This window comes from Salminus brasiliensis, chromosome 24 (genome assembly GCF_030463535.1).
Source record: "Salminus brasiliensis chromosome 24, fSalBra1.hap2, whole genome shotgun sequence".
In the NCBI taxonomy this organism is placed as follows: domain Eukaryota; kingdom Metazoa; phylum Chordata; class Actinopteri; order Characiformes; family Bryconidae; genus Salminus; species Salminus brasiliensis.
The window spans coordinates 3,350,735-3,362,708 of record NC_132901.1 but is presented as its reverse complement, the minus strand read 5'-3'; the positions used below and the strand labels follow the sequence as shown (position 1 = coordinate 3,362,708).

The following is an 11,974-nucleotide window of genomic DNA, read 5'->3' as shown; positions in this document are numbered from 1 at the left end:
CTGTTTATATACTGTTTATATTCTGAACTGTACTGTTTATACACTGTTTATATTCTGAACTGTACTGTTTATATACTTTTATATACTGAACTGTACTGTTTATACACTGTTTATATACTGAATTGTACTGATTATATACTTTTATATACTGAACTGTACTGTTTATACACTGTTTATATTCTGAACTGTACTGTTTATACACTGTTTATATACTGAACTGTACTGTTTATACACTGTTTATATTCTGAACTGTACTGTTTATATACTTTTATATACTGAACTGTACTGTTTATACACTGTTTATATACTGAATTGTACTGATTATATACTTTTATATACTGAACTGTACTGTTTATACACTGTTTATATACTGAACTGTACTGTTTATACACTGTTTATATACTGAACTGTACTGTTTATACACTGTTTATATTCTGAACTGTACTGTTTATACACTGTTTATATACTGCACTGTACTGTTTATACACTGTTTATATTCTGAACTGTACTGTTTATACACTGTTTATATACTGCACTGTACTGTTTATACACTGTTTATATTCTGAACTGTACTGTTTATACACTGTTTATATTCTGAACTGTACTGTTTATATACTGCACTGTACTGTTTATACACTGTTTATATACTGCACTGTACTGTTTATATACTGCACTGTACTGTTTATACACTGTTTATATACTGCACTGTACTGTTTATACACTGTTTATATACTGCACTGTACTGTTTATATACTGCACTGTACTGTTTATACACTGTTTATATACTGAACTGTACTGTTTATACACTGTTTATATACTGCACTGTACTGTTTATACACTGTTTATATACTGCACTGTACTGTTTATATACTGCACTGTACTGTTTATACACTGTTTATATACTGCACTGTACTGTTTATACACTGTTTATATACTGCACTGTACTGTTTATATACTGCACTGTACTGTTTATACACTGTTTATATACTGCACTGTACTGTTTATACACTGTTTACATACTGAACTGTACTGTTTATACACTGTTTATATACTGAACTGTACTGTTTATACACTGTTTATATACTGAACTGTACTGTTTATACACTGTTTATATTCTGAACTGTACTGTTTATACACTGTTTATATACTGAACTGTACTGTTTATACACTGTTTATATACTGAACTGTACTGTTTATACACTGTTTATACTGAACTGTACTGTTTATACACTGTTTATATTCTGAACTGTACTGTTTATACACTGTTTACATACTGAACTGTACTGTTTATACACTGTTTATATACTGAACTGTACTGTTTATACACTGTTTATATTCTGAACTGTACTGTTATACAGTTTATATACTGAACTGTACTGTTTATACACTGTTTATATTCTGAACTGTACTGTTTATATACTGTTTATATTCTGAACTGTACTGTTTATACACTGTTTATATTCTGAACTGTACTGTTTATACACTGTTTATATACTGAACTGTACTGTTTATACACCGTTTATAAACTGTGTAATATAAAAGTTTTTTTTGTCTAGTCTGTTCATATACTGCTTATAAAACTGAACTATATTGTTCATATACTAAACTGTACTGCTTATATACTGTTAATAATACTGTAAACTACTGTAAATACTGATAACTATATTGTATATACACTGTTTATAAACGGAAGTGTACTGTTTATATCCTCTTTGTATACTGAACTACACATGTTTATACACTGTTTATACACTGTTTATACACTGAATTGTTCTGTTCATATACTGCTTATAATACTGAACTATACTGTTTATATACTGAACTGTAAAGTTTATATACTGTTAATAATACTGAACTATACTCTTTATATACTGTTTATATACTGATCAACAGTGTTTATATACTGAACTGTAATGTTTATAAAGTGTTTATATTCTAAACTACACATGTTTATACACTGTTTTTACACACAACCATACTCTTTATATGCTCTTTATATATTGAACTAGACTGTTTATATACTGTTTATTTACTGCACTATACTTATATACTGATATACTGAGCTTTACTATTTGTATATTGAACTTTACTGTTTATATATGGTTTATATACCCACTACGTTGTTTTTATACTTTTTTATTAATGAATGTTTTCAGTATGTGAATGTTTGCAGGTAAGTGCCAAAAATGAATCAGTAATAATTCTGATGATTGTTGAAGAATCTGATGTTAGAGGTGTTCAGGATAAAGAATAAAGCTTTAAAACATTTACATTTCTCTAACAATACCCATAATGAATGTATAATAAAATTATTATTTATAATGAAGTTTAGATTAAATTCATATTCAGAATTAATATCCAGAATGAGCTTCCAATAAAATCCCAAAAGAAGTTCAATTACGTTCATTTCCAGGATTACGTAATCTTCATCTTTGGGGCAAACTTGACAGACATGACTCTAAATTGATAATTACATGAATGCATCGTTTTTCATCACAAGTACTGAGATAAAAAGTACTTAAGCTGCAGGCAGTCCACACATGTGTAGAAATATCTCTATATCTCTGAAGTAGCGCCACCTGAGAGTCCACTAAACTAAACACCAGCTTCATGAATATGAATATGTATATATTACATTCCAGTGTTTTTTAGGAGATCATATGTAAAAGAGCTGGATGAAATGGTTATGAATGAGCAATAGAATATAAATAAGCCTCACCGGCCCAATATCTTGCTGACGCAGCCATGGCTGACCCGGAGTTGTCGGGAGATGTCGCAGGGACGCACGCCCTGATGGGCCAGCTCCACTATTCTCTGCCTGACCACGTCTGGCAAGGGCCGCCCGTTCACAAACACCCCCCCTAACTGATTCACCCCTCCATGCCCTGCAGAGAGACAGAGAAGTAAAAGTGTCAGGTGAGAAAACAGCCGTATGTGATATGGAACAGAAAGTGATTCGACAGGTCCTTTAACTGCTTGTAAATTTTTTTATTGATTTAAATGTCTAAACAATAAGTTATGGCACAACGTAGCCTGTGCAGTAATCAATCACTGGGTTCTCTTGTGAAGTAACGTTACTTATTTACAGAAAAGGAAGGTTCTTATGGGTCATATGTATTAAACTGCACATGTTTATAATACTAAACTACACTGTTTATAAACTGTTTATATACTGAACTATACTGTCTATATACTGTTTATATACTGAACAATATTGTGTATATACTGTTTATATACTGAACTATACTGTTTATATACTGCTTATATACTGAACTATACTGTTTATATACTGTTTATAATACTAAACTATACTGTTTATATACTGAACAATATTGTGTATATACTGTTTATATACTGAACAATACTGTTTATATACTGCTTATATACTAAACTATACTGTTTATATACTGTTTATAATACTAAACTATACTGTTTATATACTGCTTATATACTAAACTATACTGTTTATATACTGTTTATAATACTAAACTATACTGTTTATATACTGTTTATAATACTAAACTATACTGTTTATATACTGAACAATATTGTGTATATACTGTTTATATACTGAACAATACTGTTTATATACTGCTTATATACTAAACTATACTGTTTATATACTGTTTATAATACTAAACTATACTGTTTATATTACAAAACTATACTGTTTATAAACTGTTTATATACTGAACTATACTGACTATATACTGTTTATCATACTAAACTTAACTGTTTATATACTGAACTATACGGTTTATTTACTACTTATATACTGTTTATATACTGAACTATACTGTTTATAATACTAAACTACACAGTTTATATACTGCTTATAATACTGAACTATACTGTTTATATACTGTTTATATACTGAACTATACTGACTACATGTTTATGTTACTGTTTATAATACTAAACTACACTGTTTATATAATGCTTATAATACTAAACTACAATGTTTATACACTATTACACTCTATTGCTCTGTTTATGAACTGCATTGTTTATATACTGTTTATATCACTGGATCGGGTTTCATATGTACTGGCTGGTTGGTTAGCTTTTCTCAAAAGCAGATGGTCATACAGGAAAAAAACAAATAAACAAAACGGACAGATCTTAAGAGCTCCCTTAAGAAGGCTGTAGATGCAGAGGAGTCTGGGAAGGGGTTTTAAAAAGATCTCAGAACAATTAGTAATCAGCCGTTACACTGTCTGCTACATCATTTATAAGTGGAACAACTGACCAACACGGCCAGATCAGGCCGACCTAGCAAGTTCAGTCCAACATCAGACCACAAAATAAAGTCTCCAACAATCCTTAAATGTCATCACACTCAGTACACACTCAGTACACACTCAGCTAATGTCTTTATAACACACGTTCGATTTTCATGGGAGGTGTGCAAGGAGGAAACCCTTGCTGTCAAAAAAAAACATTAGATCAAGACTAAAGTTCTCCAGAGAACACCTAGACCAAGACCAGGACATCTGGGACAATGTGCTTAGGACCGATGAATAAAAAGTTGAATTATTAGGACACAGAGAGGACATGTTTGGCGTAAACCAGACTCAAGAACCCATATGACCTGTGTAGCATGGAGGTGAAAACGTCATGGTTTGGGGATGCTTTTCTGCAGTAGGGTCTGGAGAGCTCGAAAATGAAATAGAACCCACTAGGAAGGAGACGTCAGGAAAACGTGAGACCCTCTGTCTAAAAACTAAAGCTGAAAGACTTCTGCATGGAGGAGTGGGAAACACTTCTTTCCTCACAAGAAAACCTTTCCTCACAAGAAAATTTCGTTAAAATATTTTTTCTTAGAGTTTTGTTTTTTGTCTATAATGGATGGATCTTCAAAAAACCTTGAAAACAATACAGTTGTATAAAGCACCGGGTTCTACTGTCACAAGTTATAGTCTTTTTCCTAAGAGTGTGAAGGATCTCTGAACTTGAAAAAGGCCCAGTGTTCTGCATACATGCAATAATGCTCCTTTTACAGATTTTTTAAGAAACCAGATTTGTCCCAGATGATACAATGAGAAAAAGTGGGTCTAGAAATGCGTCATCAGCATAGCTTTAAGTTTCTTTTCTAGCAAAAAGTATTGGGACACCTGCTCCAGTCACTGTTTCTTCTGAATTCAAGAATATTGTAGTGTAGTACATCTGAAGTAACTGTCTCTGCTGTCCAGGGAACAAGGCTTTCCATTAGACTTCGCTAGAGCAAGCGCAAGTTAGTGAAATCAGGATGTTGGATGATCGCCACCCCACCTCCTCATCCCCAACTCCCCAACTCATCCCAAAAGTACTGGATGGAGCTCCACCATCCATCATTCCAGAGAACACAGTTCCGAACACACTGCTCCACAGCTCAATGCTGGGGGGCTTTATAGACCCCTCTATAAATAAAACCAATAGGTTCACACATTCATTATAGAAGGGGTGTCCACAAACTTTTGGCCATACATTATAGCTCTCTCTCACAGCCAGCGGGGGCAAGCCGATGCAGGTAAAGACAACGTGGCTGACTTTCACTCGGTTACATGTCGGTTACTGTCGAGTAACATTGGTGCACTCACGCGTGCCAGAGAGAGCGAGCGATAGCGATAGCAATAGCGCGGGCGAGAGAGAGAGAGATAGAGAGAGAGAGAGAGAGAGGGATTTCATTAGTTGTGAGTGTGACTTGAATATACCCTCAGCTCATCCCTTTGTGGGGTGTCTGTCTTTGACCTGAAGGTCACAGTAATGCATTGTCCTCCCTGCCTCGCTCATAATATGTGCCCCTAGAGGCCGACTAGTGAATTACACATGACCTACTCTCACCCTCAGCGCCTCGCGAGTGGCTCGTCCAGCCATGTCGCTGCGTACCGGTGCTCGTGCATGTGCGCGTGTGTGTGTATATGTGTGTGTGTGTGTGTGTGTTTGTCACCATTACATAAACCCTTCCCTTCTTATTCTTCTCTCTGTATTGAGTCGACCTTGGGCGGCCTAAGCCCGACCGAAAGCTGTTTAATTCACATGACTCCGACTCCCCTCTTTATCCTCCTCGGCTCTTCTCGGAACGCTGTTCATACCTGTCCGATAACATTATGTGCGAGTATTACGATGCTGTGTGTTGCGCAGGCCTCAAATCTCTAGCATTACGTTATCGTCGTATCCTGTGTTACGCTTAGTTCCATGCATGCGCGTGTGTGTGTGTGTGTGTGTTAAATATTGCCATCCTGTAATCCAGTTACTCTGTCATATTAACATACTGATTGCTTCAGAGGAGAACACACACACACACACACATGTGCACACACACACACACACACTGTGACAGTGGTGTATGAGCTAATCCAGCCTGCAGGGATAATAGTTCTTAAACACAGCCCTGCGGGTTGTATCAAACCAGACACACCAAGCCCACAGACACGCATCAGTCCGGTGGCAGTCGAGCGGTGCCGGCCTCCTGCCTGGCTATTTCGCTCGTTTACAGCTGGTCGCTTCATGTGACTAGTAATCTGGAGTGTATCCTGATCAGATTTTAGCCACATGCGTTTCTGGTTAGTTGCAATGTGTGGCAGATTAGGCAGGTTTGCTCTGTGGGAGGAGTTTGGGTTGTGGTCATGAGACTGATGTGCTCACACTGCTGTAAACATGTGGCTGGAGCGATGGGATTCGTATCTGGTCTAAATGCAGCTTGGGTGTGTTCACACCTGCGTTTTTATGAGGCTCAGCCTAATCCAGATCTAATCCCGATCCTCAAGACATGATGAAGTGACCAGAATAGCTGATGGCTATACACCGATCAGCCATAACACCGAGGACATGAAACCACTGAGAGGCGAAGAGAATAACCTTGATGATGTGCTTCCAGTGGCTTCATCTGTCAAGAGGTGGGAGCTACATATTAGACAGCCGGGAAACAGTCCGTTCTAATGGGTGATGAAGGTGTTGGAAGCAGGAGAAATGGTCAAGCGGAGGAATCTGAGCCACTTGGACAAGAACCAACCTGAAGAACCAAAGAAGCAAAACATTAGGCAGGTCTTTAACCTGTACCTACTGTCCTTAAAAGTGCCCCAAGGAAAGACAACCAGTGAACCAGGGACAGGGTTATGGGTGCCCGAGGCTCACTGATGCTCATGGAGGCCCCGCCGACCACACAACTTACAGGACTGGCTTATAGGATCTGCTGCTAATATTTGTCTTGGTGCCAGATACCACAGGACATCTTCAGAGGTCTTGTGTAGTCCATGCCTTGACTGGTCGTCCTAGTTTCTAGTCACCTGCTCACTGACCTCTGTTACTCCTTTAGATCACTTGGGTCCAAATATCTCTCTATCTTATGCTCTCTTGTTTTTTAGATCCAACATCACACAAACACTTAGGGCCAAGACTTGATTGCTTAGCTACATCACTCGATCGCTTAGCGCCATCACTTGATCACTTAGGTCCAACACTCGACCATTTAGGTCCAACACTCAACCATTTAGGTCCAACACTCAACCATTTAGGTCCAACACTCAACCACTTAGGGCCAACATTCGATCCCTTAGGTCCAACAATCGATCACTTAGGTCCAACATTCGATCTCTTAGGTCCAACAATCGATCACTTAGGTCCAACATTCGATCCCTTAGGTCCAACAATCGATCACTTAGGTCCAACACTCAACCACTTAGGTCCAACAATCGATCACTTAGGTCCAACACTCAACCACTTAGGTCCAACAATCGATCACTTAGGTCCAACACTCAACCATTTAGGTCCAACACTCAACCACTTAGGGCGAACATTCGATCCCTTAGGTCCAACACTCAACCATTTAGGTCCAACACTCAACCACTTAGGGCCAACATTCGATCCCTTAGGTCCAACAATCGATCACTTAGGTCCAACATTCGATCTCTTAGGTCCAACAATCGATCACTTAGGTCCAACATTCGATCCCTTAGGTCCAACAATCGATCACTTAGGTCCAACACTCAACCACTTAGGTCCAACAATCGATCACTTAGGTCCAACACTCAACCACTTAGGTCCAACAATCGATCACTTAGGTCCAACACTCAACCATTTAGGTCCAACACTCAACCACTTAGGGCCAACATTCGATCCCTTAGGTCCAACAATCGATCACTTAGGTCCAACATTCAATCCCTTAGGTCCAACAATCGATCACTTAGGTCCAACACTCAACCACTTAGGTCCAACAATCGATCACTTAGGTCCAACACTCAACCATTTAGGTCCAACACTCAACCACTTAGGGCCAACATTCGATCCCTTAGGTCCAACAATCGATCACTTAGGTCCAACATTCAATCCCTTAGGTCCAACAATCGATCACTTAGGTCCAACACTCAACCACTTAGGTCCAACAATCGATCACTTAGGTCCAACACTCAACCATTTAGGTCCAACAATCAATCACTTAGGTCCAACACTCAACCACTTAGGGCGAACATTCGATCCCTTAGGTCCAACAATCAATCACTTAGGTCCAACACTCTATCAATTAGGTCCAAAATTCGATCACTTAGGTCCAACACTATCACTTAGGTACAACAATCGATCACTTAGGTCCAGCAATTGATCACTTAGGTCCAACAATCAATCACTTAGGTCCAACACTCGATCACTTAGGTCCAACAATTGATCACTTAGGTCCAACAATCGATCACTTAGGTCCAACAATCAATCACTTAGGTCCAACACTCTTTCACTTAGGTCCAACAATTGATCACTTAGGTCCAACAATCAATCACTTAGGTCCAACACTCTTTCACTTAGGTCCAATAATTGATCACTTAGGTCCAACATTCAATCACTTAGGTCCAACAATCAATCACTTAGGTCCAACACTCTTTCACTTAGGTCCAACAATTGATCACTTAGGTCCAACAATCAATCACTTAGGTCCAACACTCTTTCACTTAGGTCCAACAATTGATCACTTAGGTCCAACAATCAATCACTTAGGTCCAACACTCTTTCACTTAGGTCCAACAATTGATCACTTAGGTCCAACATTCAATCACTTAGGTCCAACACTCTTTCACTTAGGTCCAACAATTGATCACTTAGGTCCAACAATTGATCACTTAGGTCCAACAATCAATCACTTAGGTCCAACACTCTTTCACTTAGGTCCAACAATTGATCACTTAGGTCCAACATTCAATCACTTAGGTCCAACACTCTTTCACTTAGGTCCAACAATTGATCACTTAGGTCCAACATTCAATCACTTAGGTCCAACACTCTTTCACTTAGGTCCAACAATCAATCACTTAGGTCCAACACTCTTTCACTTAGGTCCAACAATTGATCACTTAGGTCCAACAATCAATCACTTAGGTCCAACAATCAATCACTTAGGTCCAACACTCTTTCACTTAGGTCCAACAATTGATCACTTAGGTCCAACAATCAATCACTTAGGTCCAACAATCAATCACTTAGGTCCAACAATTGATCACTTAGGTCCAACACTCTTTCACTTAGGTCCAACAATTGATCACTTAGGTCCAACAATCAATCACTTAGGTCCAACAATCAATCACTTAGGTCCAACAATCAATCACTTAGGTCCAACAATTGATCACTTAGGTCCAACAATCAATCACTTAGGTCCAACACTCTTTCACTTAGGTCCAACAATTGATCACTTAGGTCCAACAATCAATCACTTAGGTCCAACACTCTTTCACTTAGGTCCAACAATTGATCACTTAGGTCCAACATTCAATCACTTAGGTCCAACACTCTTTCAGTTAGGTCCAACACTCTTTCACTTAGGTCCAACAATTGATCACTTAGGTCCAACAATCAATCACTTAGGTCCAACACTCTTTCACTTAGGTCCAACAATTGATCACTTAGGTCCAACATTCAATCACTTAGGTCCAACACTCTTTCACTTAGGTCCAACAATTGATCACTTAGGTCCAACAATTGATCACTTAGGTCCAACATTCAATCACTTAGGTCCAACGCTCAATCACTTAGGTCCAAAATTCGATCACTTGGGTCCAATTAATTGTTAATCTCCCTCTCCCTTTCATCCCCTTCTTCTTCTTTTGCCCACACTGGATTCCCCGTAAGCAGACGTAATTTTAACACTTCAGATCAGCAATCACTCGATCACTTAGGTCCAATTTTTTAATCACTCTGCTCCTTTATGTCATCTTCTGCTTCTGTCTTTCGTCCACACTTCACTCTCTAAAAGCACGCAAGCCGTCACTCTTTATCACGGGTCCGTTATTAGCCTCTCTGCCTCTCATGCGTCTGTCTTGCATCGCTTGATCACCTAGGTCCAACCAGTGCTTTTCTATCGGTAGTTTTCACAGGTCAGTTCTCTGTGGGCTGAAACGTCTCTGTACGCTTCAAGCTGAAATATAAAACATTTAACCACACACACAAACACACACGTCCACAACAGAGGTGTGTGTGTGTGTGTGTGTGTGTTCTGTGGCTGAATGCTTTGCAGTAGTGCTTTTCTTCAAGACTCTACCTCCCACATCTCTCCATTAATTCAACCTTTTCCTTGGGAATTCTCCTCGTCTTTAGCCATTAGGATCAAAACGTCCAGGGCGGTTAGCCTGTATCCATAAATCCAGTAATGTCCTGCCAGTAAAGGCCTTCGGACACTAGAAAATACACTGAAAATGGGTTAAATAGTGCAAAGCGATTCTCCTGGCCAATCTAGGCCGCCTAGCTTTCTGACTGAGGCCTGACTGACACATACTGGTTAGCCCAGAATGCTGGCTATTACTACGGTCCTGCAAATGCTCAGTATCTGCAAACCTCCCATCGATAAAGCTTGTTAGCTGCTTGTTTCCTATTGGAACAGACATCTCTGACACAACTTGAGTGAATCATCATGTTTCTGCCATATGTTCTGTCATGTCTCAGCAGAAGGAGTTCTCTACAGTTCTGATGGGTTCTGGTGCTATATAGAACCCTTTCTTAAATTTAGAAAACCATCGGCAAGAGGCTTTCTGTTTAACCAGGCAGGCCAACCATTAGGCAGTATTAAGAACCTTGCCTTATATGAGCTGGAACATCAACTAGCGAGGTCAGTGGGTTTTTTTAGGAGGTGGGAATGCCTAGATCAGATACTAGGATCAGGGTGCTCACTCCAACATGGTTTAATTACCCAACCGGTGACATGAGATCATTGATGTGACGTGCAAATATCACCATTTAGCATGCTGCCCATGTTACCTAAATCCTAGGCATGGTCATTAACATATTTGTCAGTAATGTCTGCCTCTGAGGTCTGTGCCTCATAAAATCACCCCCTTGAACCACTCGTTAGTTCTTTCCCCCCCATCCCATTTAATGCTTCCAACACTGGGAGGGTGAGAGCTGACACAGGCACAACCAGCCCAGCCCAGCCACCACTGGGCAACCAAATCTTCTGGAACTGGGCACCAGTCAGCATCCAGCTCTGGCACATCGTCTAGCAGACGCCCGTGCCGGCCAGCAACACACGGAAGTTGTGATGTGGGGAGAGAAAGCAAGCCGTTGAGCCAATTGTGCTCTCTCTGGCTCCGGCTGCTGATGGCAGGCAGCATGTTCTGAGATTTGAACCAGCGATCCCTGGGTCACAGTGGAAGCGCCTTCGCCCGCTGGACCATATGTCCTCATGCCTGGCTAATCTCTGCTGCCCGAAGCGGAATTCCATCTTTTTCTAACTCATTCAAATCTGCCCAGTCTTTTTTTTAGTAGGCTAACAAGTCGCACAGCTTCAACTGGCATAAAACTAAAAAAGCTTCAAGGCCGTCCGTGTAAACGGTGTGTGTAAACGGTGTGTGTAAACGGTGTGTGTAAACGGTGTGTGTAAACTCCCTTAATCGTTGTTTAAGGTGTTAAGCCATGTGCTGGAGGGCTTCCTTCCGTGGGCTGTCTGTAATCCATACAGAAAGGGCCCAGGCAGCTAAATTATTTATGAAAACACACATTAAAACACTCGCTGTAATGGAGG

General features: G+C 39.5%; 1 protein-coding gene across 1 annotated transcript in view; it reads right to left on the bottom strand.

Moving 5' to 3' along the window:
• Window positions 1-11,674, bottom strand: part of pax5 (paired box 5) — a 54,924-nt gene extending 43,250 nt beyond the window's left edge. The window contains exons 1-2 of the mRNA XM_072670807.1: window positions 11,581-11,674; window positions 2,720-2,885 (exon numbers count right to left, since the gene is read on the bottom strand). Of these exons, the coding sequence (XP_072526908.1) occupies window positions 2,720-2,885; window positions 11,581-11,674 (260 nt within the window). The remainder of the gene's footprint in view (window positions 1-2,719; window positions 2,886-11,580) is intronic.
• Window positions 11,675-11,974: the final 300 nt, after the last annotated feature.